This window comes from Lemur catta, chromosome 3, assembly GCF_020740605.2.
Source record: "Lemur catta isolate mLemCat1 chromosome 3, mLemCat1.pri, whole genome shotgun sequence".
Taxonomy (NCBI): domain Eukaryota; kingdom Metazoa; phylum Chordata; class Mammalia; order Primates; family Lemuridae; genus Lemur; species Lemur catta.
Window position 1 is genome coordinate 102,414,134 of NC_059130.1, and position 23,918 is coordinate 102,438,051.

Below are 23,918 nucleotides of genomic sequence, written 5' to 3' on the forward strand. Positions count from 1 at the left end.
TTACAATAATTGCTCTTCTCTCCCTGTGTCCCCTGTCCACGCTGAATTGGACAGTGAGGAGGGTTGGGGGCAGCAACAATAAGGAAAGGGCAGAGACAGAAATCAGAAAACATGGTCTTTAAGGGGATCAGTCACCCCAAGGTCCTAGAAGAAGGGGGCATTTCCTCCCAGGTTCTGTGCACAGGAAAGTAGCTAAAGGATGAGGAAAATTGAGAGGAGATGAGGCTGGAGAGATAGATGTAGACCATATTATTTGTGTTTTATTATGAGGTCAGTAGGGAGCCACTGAAAGGTTTATGGCAGGGAGGTGACATGATCACCTTTGCATTTTTGAAAGACCACTCTGGCTGCTGCCGGGGAACAGGATGAGGGGGACGGATGCAGGCACAGACACGAGCTACTCTGTGCTGCAGTAGCCCAGGTGAGATATGTTGAGGTCTGGATTAACACAGACAATAGCAGTGGAGAATTAGGGGAGGCAGGGATTTAAAAGACTGAAAGAACATAAAAACAGCATCATTTGGTTCGTGACCCAGCCACCCTGAGGGGCAAAGGAGGAGGAAAGAGACGGCTGGCAGCTCTTGGTGTGGGTAACTGGTGGGTGGGACGGCAGGAGGGGAAAAGACAAGTGATGCATCTTAAGTTGCAGATGCCCATAGGATACCTGAGGTCAATGGATGTAAGATCTGAAGTTTGGAGGAGGGGAAGGGGTGTGGGTTGTAAATAGATGTTTTGGAGCCAGCAGCATAGAATTGGGTGCAAGGAGAGAGCTTAGAACTGGGAGATGACAGGGAAAGAGGGGCATGAGAGGACAAGAGGACATGCAGGGTAAATTAGAGTGCTAGGGCTTCTTGGGAGACCCAGCTCCACCAGAGGGTGGGCCTGGAGCTGACTGCACTGACATCCAGTGTGTCCAGGAAGAGCCTGGGCATTCTATTGTCCACTGTGTCTGCTGTGGTCACAGGAGGCCCTCTAGCTCCCTGCCTGGCCTAAAGTGTGCCTGGAATTCCCATCTGCTGGACTGGCCCATGAGCCCCTGCCCTGTCCTGCTTCTTCCCCATACAAGGCTGCCTCTTTCCTCCTGGTGATATTGAAGAGCCCTGATCTGCAAGAGCCTTTCCCAATCCACGCCCAGTTCCACACTCCAAATCCCACGAGCAGGGAAGGTTTCTATCTGACAGCAAGCAAAGGAGTGAGGCACCCTGAAAGTGGGGCCTGGTTTCCCAGTTCGAGGCTTCTGTCCCAGGGATCGTGTAAGTCCTTGATGGTACACCCCCCGCCCCAGAAATTTTGGAGAGCTCCTATATGTGTTAAGGCCTTCCAACTTCTTGGCACCATAGACATTGCTCTGAACTAAACATATAGAAGTTTCCAGATATCACTCGCACAGAATATAACTCAGTAGATTAGGGATATGATCCAGAAATCCACATTTTAAATACTCACTCTTGGCCACCTTGTTGCAACAGGTGAGAGACCACCTTTAAGAAATACTGATTTAGAAAAAAGGCAAATGTGAGGGGACCCCAACCTCTAGTAACCACCCACCATTTGCCATAGCACTGACATTCCATTTCCTCCTCACTACTCTCCCGTGAGGTAAATGCATCCTCACTTGTGGTCCAGGAACTAGTCTGAGGCTCAGAGATATTTAGTGACTTGCCCAAGGATGCAGAGCTGGTTACCAGCAGACTCGGAATTGGAATTCCAGGTCTTTCTAAGCCTAAGACATTTATGCACCAACACATCACCTACTAAGAAGAAAATGGCACCTGTTTCAGGTAGTGAAGTGTCCGTCCTATGGAAGAAGGTTTAGATAATTGGCAGAAACTGGACAAATGGGTAGTTGCAGGAGCCAGACCTTGACTCAGCACAAAGATCTTTCTAACAGAATAGAATGGCTTCCTGGGGAGATGACTGGGTGTGTGCAGGAGGGGCTGGACAAACACTACCTGGCAGTGAGGTAGAAGGGACTTATGGAGAAGGCCAGAGTATGCGACCAAATCCCCCTGAAGCCTACGATGTCTAAGACACGGCATTTTGATGAGTTGACTCCCGGAGTTTGGATCTGATGCTGGCCCTGGACTTATGTTATTGCATTTGTGGCCGTGAAAGGAAGAAAGGGATGACGGAAAGAAGGAAGAAGGGAAGGAAGGGAGGAAGGAAAGGGGGGAAGAAGCTAGCTAGTGTTTCAAGTTACGAGGATTGAGAGTGCTGTGGACCCTAAATCTTTCATTCTTTATTGAGTCATTTCCTAATTATGAGACAACTGAGAAAATTTGCTGTGACCTCAGAGAGAGGGTGCTTCCAATTTCCTATACGGCTGATGGGAGCATAAGCCCAGTATTGACTCTTCAGTGAAGCCAGGGCATTATGGGGAATCCTCCTTGAACCAAATTTCAGAAGAACAGGCAAGTTTTCACATGTGCCTTTCCTGCTAATGCCAGCCTGATGCCTGAGCCTACAAAGAAATAACAGTCAAGATTAAAGTAGATACGTTTCATTTCTCTTTGGTCTGAACATTCTGAAGCGGGAAGAGTTGTGACATAGGCAGCTTTAGAGAGAGCGTGAAATTACAAGTGTTGTCCGTTGACAGCCTGTCTTTTGAAGCTGTCTCATTAGACCATCCATCCTTGCCTGAGTCAGTTTCAGTCCTCCAGACTCAATTACCTCTGGCCACCCCACGCCCCATCTCCCCACCAAAGTTCTGCCACAGCCCTGTGGATAACTGTGCCCACATTTAACTCCCAGCCCTCCACTCACGAGCTGTTTAATCTTACACAAGTCATCGAACTTCTTTGAGCCTCGTGCCCTGTTGGTGGGATTATAAATTGGCACAGCCTTTTTGGAAGGTAATTTCATGGTAATGATTAAAATGTAAAATGTGGGTATCGTTTTGGGGAATTTATACCTAGGAAATAATGAGATGTTAGTGTAAAATGATATGTACAAGTATGTTCACCATAGCGTTATTTATTATAGTGGGAAAAAGAAAACAGTATATGTTCAACATTAATGGTTTAATAAACTGTGGTGCATATAGCTGACACAAAAGGTGGCAATTATAATTATACTTCCAAAGAATATTCAAAGAAATTGGAAAATGCTTAATATATGATAGCAAGTGAAAAATCAATATACAGAACTGCATATGTTGTCTAAACTGAATACATACCATTAATGCATTTTCCTCTTTATATTCTTTTGTATTTTCTAAAAGTTTCACAACAAGCATATATTACTTTCTGGGTATCAAAAAAGTCAGGAAAAGTTAAAATGTATTTAGATAGCTCCCATCAGCTACAGGGTGAAGAACAAACTTGCTAGCAAAGGACTTTCACAGCCTGACCCCATCCTAATTCAGCACCTTCATCTTCTCCCCGTCATCGCGTCCCTTACACCTTGCCGTATCCACCCCACGCTACTTGCCATTCTTTGAACACATTATAACCGTTCACACTGCCATGTGTTTATCCTGCCTGCCTTCTCCAGCCAAAATGACCTTCTCCGCATTTTCAAGAACTATTTCAGGCTTCTCTACCCATTCCTTGACAGTTGTTTCCTGCCCTTTCCTCCTGCAGAACATTTTATATATACTCAATAATTACCTATTTCGTGTCTGTCATTCTCATTTTACCTTTCTCCAAGATTTTGTGAGAACACCAAGGAGGGAACACTGACTCTGTCTTGGAGAGTCAGGGAAGGATTCATAGAGGAGAGTTCCAGAAAAACGAATATGAGTGTGTCCACCAGACAAAAGACAATAGACATCTAGCACAATTCTGGAATGAGTTCCAGGCTCTTGGATCTGTTTCTCTCATAGCCCTTATCTCACTGCATAGTGTGTTGCATGTGGGGACATGTCTCTCCCCTACCAGACAGGGAGGTCAGTGAGGGCTGGAAATGTGCCTTGTTTGCCTTGCAGTGTTCAGCCCACTGCCTGGCACACACTGGGCATGTCCTAGAGTATGAAGATCTGAAAGTACCAGTACAGTAATTACCTTTCTCTTTGTCTTACTGTGAATGGGGAAAATACATTCTTAGTGTTGCTTTTCGCTGATTTCAAGTGTGAGCCCAGATATGCTGAAAACACTTTATAGTGTGCAGATTTGAACCAAATTGAAGAAGTTGTTTGCCTGGTAGGCATTAAGAGGATGTTCTGCAAAATTTGGACTTTATTTGAGAATAAGAATTCCACCAATGTGAGCTTTGCTTCCCCTTTAAACAACGTGCCACAGTTTCAGAATGATGCCTTTGAAATAAATCCTGTGTGAGTAATGTTTCTCTTGGACTCATAAAATCTTTATGGAAATCTTTTCTCATCTCATAGACTATGAGAAGGAAGAGAGAGCCAGAACCACTGAGCCAGAAGTGGGAAATGCAGTATTTTTTCATATGTGGGTCACACATTTAATGTAAATAGTTTTTAAATGCAAATCCAATACTGACTACACATTAGCTCAAAAATCCTAGCTCTGTCCAAAGTGCTGAATCTGTGAGTTAAGATCTCTTAATCTCTGATTAAAGAGTAGGTGATATGGAAATGTATTCATTCAAATAGAAAGTTTGAATGCATTAAAAGATCCAGTAATAGCTACACTAGGGATAAGAACACAAATGCTGGCAGGAATAAAACAACAACTTAGTACCACTCCCCCTGCCACCGGAAAAAAAAAAAAAAAAAAAAAGGAGAAAGAGAAACAGTAAGTTAGTAGAGATGAGCTCTCAACCCTGTTATTCAAAGGGACATTGACTTGGGATCCATGCATTCATTCAACACACATTTCTTGAGTTCCTAGTATATAATAGGCATTATACTATGACATTAAAGTAGATGAATCATAATCTTTGGTCTCCGTGAGATCATAATCAGTGCTTGCTCAACCACTGACCAGCTGTTGACCTTGAGCAATTTACTGAGCCTTTCAAGCCTCAGGTGTCTCATTTAAAAATTTGGAATAATAGGATCTCACAAGATTATTGCACAGAATTCAGTATTATAAGCTCTTGATGAATGTTAGATATCAGCATTAGGTGTGATGCTCTATGCTAAGTTCTTTATATACATTTTCTCATTTATTCTCTCATTTGCTCTACGCCAGTCATGTTGAGTTGGTTTTAATACACTCTTTACCCAGGTAAGGAAAATGGGGCTCAGAAGAATGGGGTTAGCTAACTTGCCCAAGTTCATAGAGTTAGCTGTCTGAACAGAATTCAAAGCCAGTTCTTTCTTCCTCTAAAGCCAATGCTCATGATTATGGTGATGCTGGTTAGAGCAGGAGGTAGAGACAGACCAACTCTCCATATCAGCCATCCACGGGAGTAAGGCAGACTACCCTCATCTGGGCCAGCATTTTTTCATAAGGCTAAGTCTAAGGGAGCAAGATGGGCAGGTGACTCAGGTGCTTGTGTGACTTTTAGGTCCAGGACACTTGTGGGTTAATAGAAATGGGGAGGATAAATCTCAACCCTTGAGAAAATGGGCCCAAAGCCCAGCCATCCAGAAAGAGTTTCACCAGGCTCCCAGTTGCTGGGGGAGCAAGCCTGGGACCAGAGACCAGAGAAGACCAGTCAGGCAGATGGGCCACACTTAGGTGGGGTGGTTGACAGCCAAGACTGCAGGGACTCCAGGGACTGAATCCCATGGCTCATGGCACGTTAAATGGGGGCTGGGGGAGGGCAGAAGACTCTTTCTAGAACCCACTTGACAGGAGGGAAGGGGGTTCGTGATGAATTGCCTGCTAGAGTCTCATTGTCACTGGGACAGGGCAGAGTGGCCCTGAAACATGCGGCCAAATAAAGGCTGGGCAAAACCTGGCACGCATCATAGAAGCCACCGTCTCACACATGCCATTTGGAACCTCCAGCTGAGAGAACTCTTTGATTGTGCTGGTCTGTGTCCCATGGAGCAGGGACAGTGGGGGTTCTGAATTAGTGACAACACATTATTACCTCAGTGGCGAGAATGTGCTTTTTCTTTTAGTTCAAAAGAGCTTATGACTCAGTCCTGTGGACTCACATAAATGTGTGTTCTCTTTGCTTTCCTCCCTGTGGCAAATTGAAGTACAAAACACAACAATGCCCCCTCCCCAAGGCTGTCCCATAAATAATGGCAGCTGTTTGGATTCCCTTGATTGAAATCGGAAAGGTCACATCTCAGTAGCGTCTTTGGGGTTTGCTTTTACAATCTGTGACAATCCCAGGCTGTCCTGGGGACGCCCGAAGGTGTCCTTCCAGTTCTGACCTTCCATGGGTATCTTTGAAACACAGGCTTTGGCCAGCCGTCAAGCAGGGAAACGGATCAATGAGTGCTGCTCATCGAATTGTGTTCCCTGGACCTCTATCTGCTGCTCTCAGCCTCTGCCGCTGCTGTCAGATCAGTGGGGGGCGCAGATGGCTGTGCCGTGTCCTGACAATGGCTCCTTTGAAGAGACTTTGCTCAGACCTTCTCCTTTAAGCTGCGGAGGTCAGGGCCAGCTGTGCCCCACACCCGGCAGCTCAGGGGAGGCCCGTGTTGGCTGCTGATAAAAGTCAGCAGGGGTCCCTGGAATGGACCACATGCTGGCCCCCCACTCGCCTGTGATGTTGTCTGTCCCCACTAGAGGGGAAGAGTGGTTGCTCACATCTCATGTCCGTGGGGCCCATGGGGCGCTGGCCTCATCTTCAACTGAAGCTGAAGGGAAAGCGTGTTGTGTCCAAGAAAACAAAGCAGGAGTCTGCGTTTATTTCCAACGCCTTATCTTCATGCAGTAATGTCTCAGGGGCTGGCTCCTAGCTTAGGAATCAGAGGGTTTATTGAACCGATACATGGGACAGAAAGTGCTGGAAAGCAACTCTCAGGTAGTACGCAGAGTCCCAAATGGTCCCTCTGGTCCCCAAGTCTCCCTGACCGACCTGACTCCCAATTTCCACATCTCTTAATTCAGATTATCAAGAGAGAGACTCTGATTAGCTCCACTCATTAGTCAAGTGTCAACTCCTTGTCCCATCAGCTGTGGCGAGGAAGGGGCAGGCTCGGCTGGAGCCAGCATAGCTGCAGTGGCCAGGCCCTGCAGCAGAGATTGCGGTGTCTGGTGGGGAAGGGAGCAGGGCAGTCCTGAGAACGGGGCAGGGGCTTGGCAAGCAACCTGGGACGTGCCTTCTCCGTTAGGTTAACCCCTCTCTTCTCTTCGTCTTCCTCAGGAGGATGGAGAAAAATATTCTTTTCATCCAACCCCTTGAGCTAAACAAAATAGTACAGACGGAAGACCTGGCACTTGGTGGAGAGGACTTGAGAGCTATTTCAGGGTGTCCTCACTACTGCAGTGTTGTCTATCTGGCTTTCACAGTCTGCAAAAGGGAGCTCTGTAAATACCAGGGATTTCTGTGATTATTGTGAATCTTCTAAGCAGCTAAATTTCCCAAATTCTCAGAGTTGTAATGCCTTGGGATTTAGAGATATAATTAAGAACAGATGAGCCTCACAAAGGTTGATGGCGGGGATCTGGGATTGCATCAAACAGCGGAGAGAATTTGGATGTGAGTTCCAGGCCTGCGTCTCCCCCGAGTGGTGGCAGGATGAGGACCAGAGGGGCTCAGGGGCATATAGGACATCGGTTACTGGAGTAACTGGGCCGGGGAGTCCTGGCCTCTCATTCTCCTAGAACTTGTGACACAACCCACACACCCACCCAACAGGTTAGGAAGAGGCGATGCTGAGTCAGCCTTGGGCTGGGCGCCATGGCCGTCCAAACAGCGTTCTGCTGTTGCAGGATCCACGGAGACAGGCCAAGTCTGGCCCGTTTCCTCCCGGGTGGCCATTTGCCCCCTGCCCACACATCAGTCTTGCCAAACGAGGGCCTGTGCCGCAGCCCTGGGTCATTCTCCTACCTCTTTAGTTTCTACTCGTTTCCCAGTGCTTTTCTCTGACTTTAGTACCTACTGAAAGGTGTCGAAATACCATCAAGGCAATACTATGTTTTATTTGATCTATCGACTGCAGCAACTTGAATCTGTATTATCTGTCATGCCCAGATTGTTTTGACCTTCTTAAAGGAAATGAATGTTCTCTGAACCAGAGCCAAACAAGCAGCTTAGGCCCATTTGCAAGCAAAAGTCTGGGGACTGGGGAGTTCAGGGCATTAAATCACCATCAGAATACGAGTAGAGTCTTGAAGCTCATGATTTAGAGCAGCAAGGCACGGGAAGGAGCAGTGACCCTGCAGCTACCATGGGAGGTGGTAGAATGAGGATGCTAGAGCCAGGATGCCTGAGTTCTGCTGCTTGATAGCTGTGTGACCTCAGACAAGTTGCTTAACCGCTCTGTGCCTCCTTCTTACCTGCAAGCCAGAAGTTGTAATAGAATCTGCCTCGTGGGGTTGCTGTGAGTATTAGATGAGTTAGTACATGTGAGGTTCTTAGAACAGTGCGTGGCATGCAGTAAGTGCTCAGAGTGGCATCCATCTCCCAGGTGTTGCACAGGTGCTTTGTACTTTGTCTTCTCATTTGATTCTCATAATAACCCTGGGAGGTAGCTTTTTGTGTTCCCATTATGCAGAGGAAGAAATGGGATCTCTGATGTTCAATACATTGCCCAGGGCCACATAGCAGGGACAGAGTCCTAAGACGGAAACCCTGTGTGGTTTCTTTTGCTCCACTGTGACCAGTTCCCCTCATGGTCGGCCTGGTTTCCAGCCTCCAGGCCCCTGCAGTCCCCTCTGCTGCATCTCTCAGTAATCACTGGAGTTTCAGTGACCTTGGAATCTCAGCACCACTTGCTGGCTGTGGGAAGACTCAGGCACATTCCTTAATCCCTCTGAGCCTCAATTTCTTTGTTTCTCTAAATTGGCACAATGATGGAGGCTGCTGGGAAGGAGAAGAGCAGCTCCCGATGGCTGGAAACTGGCCTGGCACTATCAGTTAGGCTTCCTGCTGCCGGGCACTGGCCCAGCACCCATACCTAGGCCTTCGGGTGCTGCTGTTGACCATAAATAATTTCACTGAATGTCAACACCAGACAAGGCCACTCTAGGACCGTGATGGATTAACACAAAAATAAGACCATTTCAAAATCATGTCTGAACTCAGACAAAAACAAGAACATTATTCAAAATACAAAAATGATCTAATAACCCTCTCCCTCCACATCTTGGCTAATGTGAGTGATGGCGGCTTCTTGGCCAATTACAACTCTTGTCTTGCTTCATTCTTTCTGCCTCCTAGGTAAGTACCCAATCATAGAATTGCACCTACTTCCAGACAGTATTGAATCCAGAGCAAAGCTCTGCTTCCTTGAACCCTCCCCCAGATCACCCAAGACAAGCCCAAACCCTACAATAAATTCCTTCTAGCACCTTCTTACTGAAGCACTCTACAGTGCTACCAGTGAATACACCCAACTTTGTTCAACAGCAGGTGGATTCCTGGTGGTCTTTGCCTGGAGGCGGCCTCTAGCATTATATGTGAGGATTCCCAGTGCTTTTCTCTGACTTTAGTACCTACTGAAAGGTATCAAAATACCAGCAAGGCAATGCTATGTTTTATTTGATCTATCGACTGCAGCCTGGTACAAGTAGTGCCCAATACATGCTAGTTATTAATATTATATTTATTTTAAAAAATGCCCTTCTCCTTTGGACGGAGCTGTTGAGCACCCACTTACTCTCACTTGCCAGCCCCCTTCTTTTCTGAAGTCCATGCAGACACCCTCTTTTGCATTTATGGATCTTTACTGCACACTATAGACCTCAAACCTATGAAAACCCTTTTTGCCCATGACATTGGGGACCACTGTTTGCCCCGTCTTTGGGGGGTCACCCATGGAGGAAATCCTCTCAGGGTGTTTAGACAGCATAGAAGGGTGGAAGTGGGGCCAGGCTAGCAGTGGAGTGGTGATCAGGTGTCAGCAGCCCTGTCCCACTCTTTGGCAGAGTTGACGGTGCACATGGAAGTTCCCTCACCCACCTGCCAGGGCTGTGCGGGCCAGAGGAGCCTGGCCAGATTCCTCAGCACAAATGTACTCGCAGCTGCATCGGCGAGGGGTAGCCCCAGGGGCCGCAGAGTTCTTCCATGCCCACTGCTGCTAATTGCAGATAATGCATTAAAGATACAGAGCCGCATCTGTTCGTTTGAACATGGGTATCGAGGAATTTACGTGGTTTATAATGACAGGGTGTGAGGAGAGGAAAATGCTTATTCTGTCTGCAAGCCAGAGGCACAGCTGTGAGCAAAAAGCTGGAAGTGTGGTTTCTGGTGCCCGTCAAACTCTCTGGGTGCCAGCCAAGCCTACCCTTGGAGGCACAAAGGGATAGGGCCAGGTATTTCTCTGGAAATACTGAATTACGGAACCAGTCACACAGAGTGTGGGACCAGGTGCCCAGGGGGCCTTCTGGTCCAACTCTGGAGTTTGCAAAGAGTTCCCAAGGGAAGGGGGACTGACGCCTGCCAGGCACAGGACAGAAGGAGCAGGATGCCTCTCCTGATTCAGTTGTTCATTTTCCAGCAAGCATGACCTGAGCACTTAACCTGGTGTTCACGTTTGTAAAACGGGGTGTTTAAAGTACCTACCTCATTGGATGTTTTTATTAAGTAAGATGATTACATTAAATTGCTTCAGACAGTACCAGGCATGGCATAGGCATTCAATAAAAGTTTGCTGTTATTATTTTGCTCCATGTGAAGCATTTAGATTTTAGGGCACCAGGATGAACAAGGCAAGGTCCTTGCCCTCCCCTACCAGTTAGGGAGAAAAACAATAACTATAATGTGCTATTGTTGGGAGGACAATGTATGGACTTACTTAAGCTGTTATGGAAACACAGAAGGGATGGAAAGGTCAAAGAGAGCTTCCTAGAGGAAGGAATACCTGACCTAAGTCCTGTAGGACAGGTGGAAGTTTTCCAGACCTAAAATGTGGGAAGGATGACCCCAGCCAGGAGTAGCATGTGCAAAGGCCCTGGGAAGAGGGAGGAGAGTGTAGTGTTTCTGGGGGAAATACAGCATAGCAGGACCTGAGGGTGGGGGTATTGGGTATCTATGCTGTGTCACATAGTACCCCAAAACTTAGTGGCTTGAAACAACAGTCATTAGCTCATATTTTCTGTGCATTAGGATTCTAGGTGTGGCTTAGCTGGGTTCTCTGGCTTAGGGCTACTCATAAGGCTGCAATCAAGGTGTGCACCCGGGCTGCATTTGTCTCAAAGCTCAGCGGGAAAGGATTGGTTTCCAAGCTTATTCACATGGTTGTTTTCAGGGTTCAGTTCCTCAGTGCTATTGACTAGAGACAGCCCTAAGTTCCTTTCCACAGGGCCGTTTCAAACATGCCCGCTTGCTTCATCAGAGCAAGCCAGAGAGAAGAACCACAGAGAGAGGATAAGACAGAAGTGACCATCTTTTATAACCTGTTATCAGAAGTGACATCCCATCACTTTTTCTGTATTCTGTTTGTTAGAAGTGACTCACTAGGTCCATCCCACACATAAGAGGAGGAGATTGCACAAGTGCGTGAATTCCCGAGTCATTTCTGGAGCTGCCTACCACAGTCTGCCCTCTGGCCCCCAGTGATGTGTGTCCCTTCCATATGCAAATACAATCACTCCTTCCCAAGGTTTCCAAATGCCTTTTCCCATGATAGCATCAGCTAAAAGTCTAGAATCTGATCATCTAAATCAGGTTCAGGCATGGATGAGGCTCTTGGCTATATTTCCTTAAGTACAGGTTCTAGAATATTCTTACTCTGGATATGGTGATCTGCAAAACTGAAGAGATAAATTACCTGCCCCCACATGCCCAACATACAATGGTGGGAGAGGCATTCTGGCTGTAGACATTCCTACTCAAAGGGGGTTGGGGAGGGGGAACGTGAGGCACAAAGGAATCACTGGTCCCTAACAATTTTGAAATCCAGCCAGGAAAATGCTGGAAATTTCTTGATTAGGTTTCAAAGCCTGGGAATAATTCTCCAGGACTCTTAGGTCCACCTTCTAAGCTTTAAGTCATCCTTCCTTTTTCATGAGAGGAAGCATGTGTTTGAAGCTCACTTGTTTTCGCTGCCTGTTTCCTGCTGAGAATTTTGGGGGTCCAGTAGCCTCTTTTTGCTTTGTACTGTCTCTTTCCCTTTCTGTGCCAGCTGTCAGTGTTTCTTCTGATAATAGTTTTCCCAAAAACTTCGTGGATCTTCTGTAAATCACACTGAGATTCTCCCTGTTACACAAAAGCCGCACCCACAGATTTCTTTGAACGGAACCCTTCTCAACCTGGGCCTCCTGCTAAAACCTGCCAACATGGCCAACGCACAGCCCTGTGCTTCCCGGGGTCCCCAGGGCTTGATCTCAGGATCTGTGAGGCCTACCCCAATCTCTTTGAAGGGCCTTTGTGTGACAGAATAATGCCATGATCCTTTGGTCTTTCTGAGGTCTTAACCGAAGACCGCACAGTCCGTCCCACCTTTGGCTTTCTCTCCAAACCACTCTTTCTTGACAGTGCGCAAGGGCCACTTCTTAATTTTAGCATCTTTTACTGTCTTGGGAAGCTGAGAATTTTCAAAACTATCAGTTCCTGGCTCCTTTTGCTTAACACTTTTTCCTCTCTTCTCACATAAGCAGCAAGAAGAAATCATCTTCAACACTTTGCTTGGACATGTCCATAGCTAGATCATTAGATGTATCAGGCTCATACCCTGCTTTCCGTGTAACTGCAGACGACAACGTCACTGAGCTAGAGTACTGCCACCTAACAAGGATCCCCTGCCTCCACGCTGTGGTTGGAATGTGTCCCCAAAATTTCATGTGTTGTAAACTTAATCCCCAAGGGAGCAGTATTGACAGGTGGGGCATTTAAGAGGCAACTGGATCAGGAGAGCTCTGCCTTCATGAATGGATTAATCCATCCTGGATTGATGAGTTGTTACGGGAATGGAGCTGGTGGCTTTGTAAGAAGAGGAAGAGATACCCGAGCAGGCTCGTTAGCACCCTCAGCCCCCTCGCCATGCGATCTGTGCCGCTTCAGGACTCTGCAGAGGGTCCCCACCAGCAAGAAGGCCCTCCCCAGATGCAGCCTCTCGACCTTGGACTGCTCAGTCTCTGTAACTACAGGAAATAAATTCACTTTCTTTATAAATTACCCAATTTCAGGTATTCTGTTATAAGCAACTGAAAACGTACTAATCATACACTCCAGTTTCCAATAACATATCCCTCTTTCCTTTTGAGTCCCCACCGGCAGTGACCTCAAAGTCCAGATTTCTACCAACAGTCTCTTTGAGGCAATTGAGAATTTCTCTAACAAGCTCCTCAAAATACTCCCAGCCTCTGCCCACTGCCTGGTTTTTAGGTAAATGTCATGGTACTATTCGTCTCTTGATACCAAAATCTATATTCATTATTTCAGTTTGTAACAAATTACCTTAAGCCTTAGTGGTGTGAAACAACAGTGTTTGCATTTCTGTGGGTCAGGAATCTGGTACAGCTTAGCTGGGTCTGTCACAGGCTGCGGTAAAGGTGTCTACTGGGGAGTGATCCACTTCCAAGCTCACTCGCAGTTGTTGGCAGGATTCAGTTCCTCGCAGGCTGTTGGACTGCGGGCCTCAGTTCCTCACTGGGTGTTGGCCAGAAGCCACCCTCAGTTCCTGGCCACATGAGCCTCTCCACAGGGCAGCTTTCAACATGTCAGTTTGCTTCAAGCAAGCAAGAGAGAAGAGCCAGAGAGATAGAAATCGCAGTCTTTTATAAGCTAATATCAGAAGTGACATCCCATCGCTTTGGCCCTGTTCCATTCATTAGAAGCGAGTCACCAGGTCCAGCCCACACTCAAGGGGAGGGGATTACCCAGGGAGTGAACATCAGGGGCAGGAATCGCTGGGAGCCATCGCAGCTGCCACCACAGTGAGTGTCAGGGGTGCTCCAACTGGCAAGGACACAATGGTGTGATGATGGCGTGCAGACTCCCATGGGTGGCGGGCAACCACTAAAACATCTCACTGTCGAAGGGGAGGAATATTAGAAACCTCACCCAGCCAGCCAGAGCGCAGAAAGGATTGGACATGCAGAACTGGGCAGGGAGAGCCGCTGCAAGGCAACTGCTGCATGGGACGGCCTCATGACAGAATGTGCATCGTGTCACTGAACACGAGGTCAGGGCCAGCCCGCAGGGTCACTCACAAGGCTCCCTGTGGGCCTTTGGCCAGGCTGTTTCTCCTGCTTGAACTGCCTTTTTAAGTGTTCTCAGCTTTTACCCTTTCCTTTAGAGACCAGGGCAGGGGCCCACATTCCCAGGATGCTCTCTGTGCACCAGACTTCATTGACAGTGGTGTCCCAGCACACCTGTAAGGCAGGCATTGTTTGTGGAAGCGTGACAAGAGGTCACCTGAGAAGAAACAGGGAGTTCTGATGCCTTTGTGACGTCATCCTGATGACCTCACCCCGTCCATGGCCCTGACCTCCAGTCTGACGGGCCCAGGACCTTTTTCCCCCAAGCAGTTGATGTTTTAGTAGAGGCTGAAACCAACTATAAGGTCCCTACGCCGCTGTGTGGCCCAGATGCCAGTTAACTGTTGTGGAATCAACTTCTCTGTTGGGATTTGAGGGAAACCCAGTAAATAAATATACTTATTCCCCTCTCAAGTGCAGAATCAATTGGCAGATGCAGGAGAAAGACAGATGAGGATGGGCATGTCAGCTTTATTACTGATGAACTGGTTAGAGAGCTACCTGCGTATGCTCCCCAGCCAGGAAGAGGGAGAGGGAGGGAAGGTGAACTGAGTGTGGTCAGCTTTTCCTCCCCAACTCAGCAGGCAGTCACACCTCCACGGAGTGAAGGAGACAAAATCTTCTGTGGTCCTGATACCAGCAGCATCTGTATCACCTGGGAACTTTTAGAAATGCAAATTATAGGTCCAACTCCGAGAAATACTGAATCAAACTCTGGGGGTGGGGCCCAGCAATCTGTTTTAATAGGCCCTGCAGGGGGTTCTAATGCAGGCTCAAGACTGAGAACCACTGGCCTAGTAGTTGTTCCCCATGGAAATGCAAGACCCAGGAAGAAGTATTGCCCTGGAATATTCTGCCACTCATGCCCACCCATTTCCTCCATTCCTGGGGAAACAAATCACAGAGAGAGAAGTTTCACAGTTTCCACATTTGGGTTTTAGCTTACAGTTGCTCCAAGGTATACCAGTGGAGGCTACTCATGACCTCCACTCCAAAGGGGAAAAATACCATAGGTGTGGTGTTTTCTAGCCTTGCCTCTTGCAGTCCTTGGATAGTTTCTGAAGACTCTAAAATGACCAATGACAAGAAATCAAAGATGGAAGTGCATGACTCCTCCCTGCTGAAAATTCTCCCTGGCTCTCCATTACGCTTAAATTTCAAAATAAACCGCTTGCCAAGGCCTGCACCTTTCCAGCCACATTTCACCCATTCTCCCACACCTCTGGTCCCTGTGGCCTCCCTTCTGTCCTTCTAACATGCCAAGCTCACTCCTGCCTCCGGACCTTTGCACTTGCTGCCCTACTGCTCCAAGGACTCTCCCCTTCGACCTTGGCATGCCTGGTTCCTTCTCGTCCTTTAAATCTAAACCCAAATGTCACCTTTGACCACCCATTCCAAGTACCCTCCACCACACTGGTCATTGTTTATCTCGTTACCATTAGCCAGGTTTATTTTCTTCCGAGCACTTGACACTATAGAAAAATGACCTGGTGTGTTTATTTGTTGGCTTTTTTGTTGTCTGTCTCCCTCTCCGGGAGAGGGAGATGAGAGATGAGGGACCTTGCATGCCTAGCACCAGAACAGTTACTGTTATGCTGCTGGCATGAGATTTACATAAATATTTGTTGAATGAATGAATAAATTCATTAATGACTATATGAACACTGAAAAGGGCCCTAAGGGAGAAGGATCGGAGTGGAGTGATTCGGTCATCAAGATGGTGTAGGACTGCCCTCCTCCTCCCAAGGACAGGGGCACCTGAGGCCAGCTGAGTGGGCCTGGCATCGGGCACTGCACCACACTGCCCGCCTGCTTTTCCTCTCACCCATCATCTTGGGTCCAGGCTCCCCCACTGCTCCTCCTCCTTCCCTCCCTCTCCCTCCACTGTCACTACATTACAGTCATTAGGAGCCAGCAGATTCACACCCTCCTGTTGTCTTTTTCATAAAGGACTGTTAATGGAGTTAGTTTTCAGCAGGGGCACCACAAACTGTTGTCAAAACTCTAACTTGGCCACCCACATCCACATAATTAATCACACAGGAAACCAGAAAGGGGTGGCATGAGGGCTGGGGCCTGGCTGTGCGGGGGCCCTCTTCCTGGGGTGGCGTGTGGCACATCACGCAGCTGCTGCCCACCAGGAGCCCACAGTTCAGCTTGGAAATGAGACAGCCCGGCTGGAACCACTGCAGAGTGGTGCAAGTCAGGATCTAATTAGCACTGGAGGGTGGGAAGGGGCCCCTCCACCTTCAAGAGGTTGGTAACAAAGGAAAGGAAATTAAATGGGGAGGGTAGAGACCAGAGGTGGAAAGAAGACTAAAAACAGTCTCTTCTAGAATTGTAAGAAGCTGGCATTTATTGAGTAGTATGTTAGTTCTCTGTTGCTGCATAACAAAGTACCACAGACTTAGTGGCTTAAAACAACAACAGATTTATTCAGTTTAAACATTTATACACTTATACATACATTTACACAGTTTCAATGGATCAAGAGTCCAGTGAAAGCTTAGCTGGGTCCATTGCTTAAGGTCTCACAAGGCTGCAATCAGGGTATCAGCCAGGGCCAAGATCTCGTCTGGTGGCTCGACTGGGGAGGGATCCACTTCCCCACTTGTATGGCTGCTGCAGCATTCAGTTCCTTGTGGTTGTAGGACTGAGAGCTTCTGGGGTTTGCTGGCTGTTGGGCTGAGGCCTCCCTCGGCTGCTAGAGATTTCCTGCAGTTCCTTGCCACGTGGGCTTCTCAAACTTGGCGGCAGGCTAGCAGGTAGCAAGGAGAACCTCCAGAGCCAATTGGCTAGCAAGATGGAGTATTGTGTGTCATTACATAATCACAGAAGTGACATCCATCGCCTTTAGCCAGAAGAAAGTCACAGGTCCTGCCCACATTTAATGGCAAGGAATTATACAAGGGTTTGAACACCAGGAAGGGTGTGGGATTACGGAACAGCCAGCCTAGAGGGTGTCTTCCACAGTCCCTGTTAGGTGTTCAGAACTGTGCCAGATACTTTTGCATGTGTCACCTCATGTAATCACTAAAACAACCTGTAGAGACGGGCATTATTCCCATTGCACAGATGAGAAACCTGAGGCTCTGAGGAATGAGCACTTGCCCTATGTCCTGCCGATGTGAAGATGGGAACCACCACATCACGGCACCAAGGGAGCTTGTGCAAGCTTAGACGGAAGGGTCAGCCTCCTTACAGTAAGGGGCGGGGGCCTGAGCGAGGCAGGGAAGAGGGACACTGGCGCAGGAGGGGTCTAGCTCCCCACGAGGCACGAGACTGGAGGAAAGGACGGCTGTGGGTCATATTTTGAGAACGAAGGAAACGGAGAACACTTGTGCCTGATGATCTCTCTTTTCTCAATGAAGCAGAAAATGAGGGCGTCTCCCGAGAGGGTGGGGGCTGGGCTGGAGGGGGAGCAGAGCCAAGCTGGAGTCGCAGCTGCGGGGCGCAGCTCGGAGAGTGGAATTCTGCCAGCTCGCGTACAAGCTTGTCGAGTGGAATGAGGCCGCTTCCTTCATGAAGACAGCAGGATGGGCTTGGTGGGTGGTCCCCACTCCCTCCCTGGCTCTTTGTGTATTCACTTCCATCACGATGCCCTGCAGTGCTGTGACTTATGCCCACGTCCCTCTCTCTCAGCAGAAGGAAAGTTCTCTCTCACAGGGCAGGAACTTAATAGCCATCCACCAGCCACCTCCCGTCCTCAGCACATCTGGTATGTGGGAATCCTCGATAAATGGCCTGTCTGATTCCAGACCCTGAAATCGACGTCACTCCACTATGTGACCCCTCATCCCCAAAGGTGGTTCTACAAGACTGCTCGAAGATATGGATTTTTGCTTTTGTTTTGAAAGTAAAAGTTCAAATAGTGCCATAGAGTAGAAAGTGTAAGTCCTTCGACACAGCATAGGGGTTCGAGGTGGAGTGAGGGAGGTCTGTTTCATACATAACCTGGTTACAAAAAAAAAGCAGTTTTGCATTTTGGCCCAATCTTTTCATGTCAAGAAGTCAAAAGAACCATTTCGAAATATTCCATTTCAATCTTTATTGATTGGTACGAAACGTTGCCCACGGTATATCATTGCCTGAAAACTCCAGTCACTGCACAGACACTTACAGCACAATCCCATTTGTGTCAAATTATTGTCAAGTAGCAGAAAACCTGACTCAAACCCTCTTAGGCAAAAAATGAAACACGTGGGCTCATCTTCAATGAAAAGTCCAGGAGAATGCTCTGCTCCTGTCAAAGGGACTCTGCCATTATGGCCTCATTCTCAGGCTCCGTGAGATGGCAAGTGGCTGTCAGCAGCCCCCCGGGCTGCATTCTCCCCCAGGACTCCTGACAAAAGTCCTGAGAGCCACCATGAGTGGGCTAACTTGGGTCACATGCCTGATACTGACCCAGTTACTAGGGCCAGGGGGATTCTGTCTTCTGATCAAGATTTGGCCACTGAAGGAAGTCCCAAAAGGGAGTCAGGGTGCTGTGATCACGAGCAAGAAGAATGGATGCCAGGTCACCATAAGTTTAATTATATCCACTGAAAAATGATGGGGTAGATACTCTAAGCCTAGGAGCAACAGCAGAGGCCCTCCCTGTTGGTTTCTGTGTGTGTGCGTGTGTGTGTGCGCGCGCATATGTAAAATCAGCCCCTGGCCTCATCCTGACTAGGGAATACCACTGGGGTTCCACCCTGGCTCACTAAGGGTATCTAAGTCTTGCTGGAAACTCTGGGTCCTCAAAGGCCCATCTAAACTCCAGCTTTCTAACCTGCTGGCTCGGTCCCACCCCAGGGATGGGTTCCTAGTCTTGTCCTATTTCTCTTTTGGGGCCTGCAATGGGAGCCTAAACTGAACTCCAGGCTTTCTGGCCCTGGCAGTCTGCCCAGTCCTGCCACCCTCCTCATCAGAACCGGGCCTCATGTTCCTGCACCTGACCCTGAGTAGGGTCCTCCAACCTGGATCACCACTTGGGGCCAGGATGCTCCTACCTCCACGACTGCTAGCTTCTGTACACCCTGGGGACTCCCACCCGCCTGCCCAAGCCACGGCCTTCGGACAGTGTTGCCACTTCTCTCAAAACCGCCCCTCCCCTGCTCTTCCCTCCCCTCCCTTCCCTGCCTTTCCCCTCCCCTCCCCATCCCCTCCCTTTCCCCCCTCTCCCCAAGATCAGTCTCCCCACCCCAATCTCTCCTCCACCAAGCCACTCCAAAGCAGCAGCCACAGGCTGCTCTTACACCGCACATGAGACCAGGGACAGACAATACGGTTGAAGGACATTTTATTTTCTCGAAGTCGATCCATCTGCTTTGCCCGACTAAGTTTTCCCTCCACACTTGTTCCTACGCAACACCTGGCACTTCTTCCTGGCATTTTTATGTTGCGTACGGTAGACTTCAAGTTCATCTTGGTACTTAGCTCTCAGAAGAGCCGCTCTCTGTTCATAGGGCTGCTTTTCCACATCTGTTGTTAGGGACCACATCTTCCCTGTGGCCTTTGCCACCTGTACCACCGACCAGTTTGGGTTCTCGCTCTTCAGCTGGGTGTAGTGGTCTTGGCAGAAGAGTAGGAAGGACGACGGTGGCCGTCTGGGTGCCTGGGGGTCCCGCTTTCTCCGTTTCTTCCTCTTGCCCGCGAAATTCATCATCTCCTCCTGGTATCGGGCTTTGTCAAGCTTGGCCAGGGCTTCATATTTGGCCTTCTCATGCTTTGAGATGGACCTCCATTTTTCCGAGCACTTTCTAGAGAACTCTTTAAATCCAACATAGGTGTTTGGCTGCTGCTCCTTGAATTTGTTTCTGTAATTCAGCAAAAAGTGGATGTAAGAAGAGACATTCACCTTGGGCCTTAGCTGGATTTCTTTTCCCATGTTCACAAGATCATTTTTTCCTGGATTCGGTAACTTAGGACAGCAGAGACTTCTGTCCCCACACTGCAGGAGCAATCTAGAAGGTGCTCTATTTGCCGTGAATTTTTCTCTCTGCAAGAGCTGCAGTCAGGGGTGGGCCTTTTCAGTGGTGGTGGCATTGTCAGGTCAGAGGAAGGGACTTGTGACATCATTTATAAGCTGACCAATCCCAGCCAACGCCTGTGGGCATTTGTACACAGGGACTCTCATTGGCTGATTACTTGAGGGTCAATTTTTGCCTCTTACAAAAGATGATGATCCATCCAAAGAAGGCTACAAAGCAGCTATTTCCCCCAGAAATATTTCTTCTTGGCTTCCTGGAGGCAGTGGGTTTTTCTCAGCTTTGGAGGTTTAAAATCCCTCGGCTGTAGTAACTGGCTACAGGGTCTGCCTCCCTCACTATAAGATTGTCAGGATGTCACATCATCCCTTCCAAAGACAGCCCAGAAATAATGAACACGAGGAGGTGGATGGGTCCAGAGCTGTCACGATAAAATGTGAAGCTTTCTGTTTGCCTTGAACAGTGGCAGCTCATGCTGTACACAGGGTTTAGTAGTAACTCTAAAAGTAATCAGGTGTGACAGCTGTGACTCGGTTCCTGTCAGGACAAAGTTGTCTAATTTAAAACCTGAGCACTTGGGTTATGAGTCTGAACCCTTCATTTCTCTGAGAGAGGGAGGAGCACCTTGAGGTGTTAGCAATTACACTGGAGAGCATGCAAATGGGGTGGCGCTCTCAGCCTATCAGGAGGCCTGCACACACTCATGCGAGGGGTCCCCATTTCTTAGGGTCAGAGTACAAAGCTATAGCAGCTACAATCCAACTAGTCGGTTTCTGGATTGTTGTAAAAGTCATTACAAAGATTCTACTGGTCTTCCAGTTGGAAGGAAAAGATAAGGAAATATCGTTTTTTGGCCTTTGGACACTGCAAGTTGCTCATATGGTGCTGGACTTAATACAACTCATTGACTGGTGATAGTGCCAGATTCATAGGACTAGAAAACCAAGTTTCATTAACATAAAAAGTAGCATGTTCAAGGTCAAACAGCCGCTAATACGTGCAACTGTAGATTTTGAGCCTGATGGCGTGACGCAGGCCTGTGCTTTGTCCTGCCTGCATAGAACTGTTTCCTGGGGGAACGAGGGTCCAGAGGTCCCAGACACTGAGCCTGGCAAGGAAACTTGCTTCAGACCAGACAACATTTCAAATTTTTACCAAGTCCATTCCCAGGGCTCCAAAACTGACATCAATGTTTATCTTCTGAAAAAGGAAGATATTAATAGAAACTGATTAGAGTCCCCAGCCCTGAATTTTGGCCCCAGCCCTGCTGCAAGGGGCCATCCCTGTGAGCCTATGATTTCTCATAAATTGAGTGTTTGGGGTTGGCCAGAGAATCCCCTCCAGGTGATAAGCTGTAGTTTTGGGGCTGGATTTAGGAGCCTGTAAAATATCAGATGCCAGTTGAGGAAGACTGGGCTAGTGGGTGGGGAGTGTGGCCAATGGGAACAGATCACTCAGAGGACATTTCTCAGCCTAGGTAGCTTTTTTCACTCTGGTTCTTTCTCCCAAGGGGCTAGAGGTTGGCTCACCTTTGTGTTTGGCTTGAGCTGGGCTGCAGAGATGGATAGGGCACAGCTCCTTCCTGAGATCAAAAGATGAGACATGAAGAACCTTCAGGTCTACACGTATTTCTCAGACTCTGCTCAGGCTCACATACACACACACACATACACACACATACACACACACACACACAGCTTGCAGCTTGCCTGTGCCTCTGCTCATAACCTTACACCCCTCTCGTGATGATAAGACCCAGGAAGATTAACCACATGATAACCCTCTGGAGGTTAGCAGATACAGGAAGAGAAGGCAGCACAAGGTAAAAGCTATGGCAACCTTTTGGTATTTGGGCCAAACTTCCAACAGGAGGGAGGAAGCAAGGGGGACTCCTTGCTTAGGGGAGCACAGGGAAGGTGGATGAACCTGGCTTTCAAAATCAGTGCTATGTGTGCTGGGTATCTAAGGTCTGCCCTTCTAGAGCCTTTTTCCAACCTTCTCCAACTTTCTCTTTTCAGTCTTCTCTGGCCTGGGAAGCTGATCCATATGGGCTACATCGATGGGTCCCATGCCCTCTGGATTTGATGTTAGTTTGGCCACTGGGGACACCCCAACAGGAGATCAGAGATGGAGGAAGGTGAAATTGGGGCATTTATTCTCCTGGCTTCCTCCCCATATGCAGGGTCACCTGGAGCTGGCTGTCCTCTCTGGACTAAGGTCTCTGCTCCTCCTGAGGTGTCCTCTTTAAATGACTCTCCTTCCAGGTTCAGGAATTGCCCCCTTCCCTGTCCCCTCCTGCCTAGGGTGGTAACAGTTCTGCTTTTATTTGCCTCTGAGTTCTCTGCTACTTTCTTATATTCTGTGACTTTCCTATACTCTGCCCTCACCTTTGTAGATAGCCTCTTTATTAAATGTTCCTTGAATTATTCTAATTTGAATGGCCATCTCTTTCCTGCTGAGATCCTGACCAAAGTACTGTATTTCTAGCCTTCGACCATGTAGGCATCGGTTCAAAGTAGAAGGATCATGAGCTTCTGGAGACCCAAGTGCCTGGCAGTCACACAGCCTAGAGTGTTCTGCAGAGGCACACATGCCTACAAGGGCAGTGGCACAACAGGGCCACATGCCTAGGAAGGGCGTCTAAGATTCCCTGCATTATGAGATGACTTCTAGGCAGGGCCATTGGACTAGATGGCTAGATGATAAATATGTTAGACTTTGTGGGCCGTAGAGTTTCTGTTGCAAGTACCCTACTCTGCCCACTGTAGCTCCGCAAGTATCCACAGACAATACAAAAATGAACGAGTGTGGCTGTGTTCCAATAAAACTTTATTTACAAAAACATGCTATAGGCTGAGAGTTATAAATCTGCCCACCCACCCCTGGTCTAGAGATGTGAGTTCAGTGTTTTCAAACATTTTGATTGAAGCCTACAATAAGAAATGCATTTTACATTATGGCTCACTTACACACATACATAATATTTATATAATGCTTAATGTGTGCCAGCCTCTGTTCTAAGCACTTTATGTGTATCAATTCACTCAATCCTCATAACAGCCCTATGAGGGATGCTATTTTTATCCCCATTGTCAGGATAAAAGTAGTAAAGCACAGAGAGGTTACAGAAATAAAAAGTTTTACAAAACCACACTTACTACATGTGTGACATACTCTTATTTTCTATTATAGTTGCCTCTATTTTGTTATTTAAAGTGCAAACCCCAGACTGACCTCATGACCCACCGATGGGTCACAGTCCATGGACTGATTTGAAAAGCACCATCCAGGTAAACTGAGAGGGAGCTCCCATCTCAGACACTGTGAAATCCTCTTCCCTTGGGAGCAATAACATGAAGTGGGGATAGGATGGCCTTTGGAGCCAGACAGACATGAGTTCAGATTCTAGCTTCATGATTTACTAGCTGGGTAACTTTGGGCAAGTCTAACTCATTACAACCATATCTGCAAAAAGTAGTGATAAAGCCATTAGGATTAACCGAATTGAAATTGTGGCAATAAAAACAACTGACACTCCCCCTCCCCTACAGTGTGTGCTGGGCTTAGTGACTCACTTCTAATGAACAGAACATGGAAAAGGTCAAGTAGTATCTTTACAGGGGAGAAAGCTGGTAGACACCACCTCAGCCAGGTGGCCAAGGTGAACATCACCAGTAACGGGTCATGCTGATATCACACACACCCTTTCTCTGATGCCGTAATAAGAGCACCTCACCCCATGGTGCTCGTCCCAAAAATCCACAGC

The 23,918-nt window shown here is 47.9% G+C and overlaps 2 protein-coding genes across 2 annotated transcripts in view; one reads left to right on the forward strand and one right to left on the reverse strand.

Annotated features, from left to right (window-relative positions):
- CSMD2 (CUB and Sushi multiple domains 2) overlaps nucleotides 1–23,918 on the forward strand; it is a 572,570-nt gene that overhangs the window by 239,844 nt on the left and 308,808 nt on the right. The gene's annotated exons all lie outside the window — the stretch shown is intronic.
- On the reverse strand, nucleotides 19,448–20,207 carry HMGB4 (high mobility group box 4). The gene has a single exon (XM_045548314.1). The coding sequence runs from the start codon at nucleotides 20,050–20,052 to the stop codon at nucleotides 19,501–19,503; it is 552 nt and encodes a 183-aa protein (XP_045404270.1). The 5' UTR covers nucleotides 20,053–20,207; the 3' UTR covers nucleotides 19,448–19,500.

Bases quoted from the DNA above. Each gene is read 5' to 3' on its own strand.
- HMGB4 (XM_045548314.1), bottom strand. From the start codon at position 20,052: ATGGGAAAAGAAATCCAGCTAAGGCCCAAGGTGAATGTCTCTTCTTAC.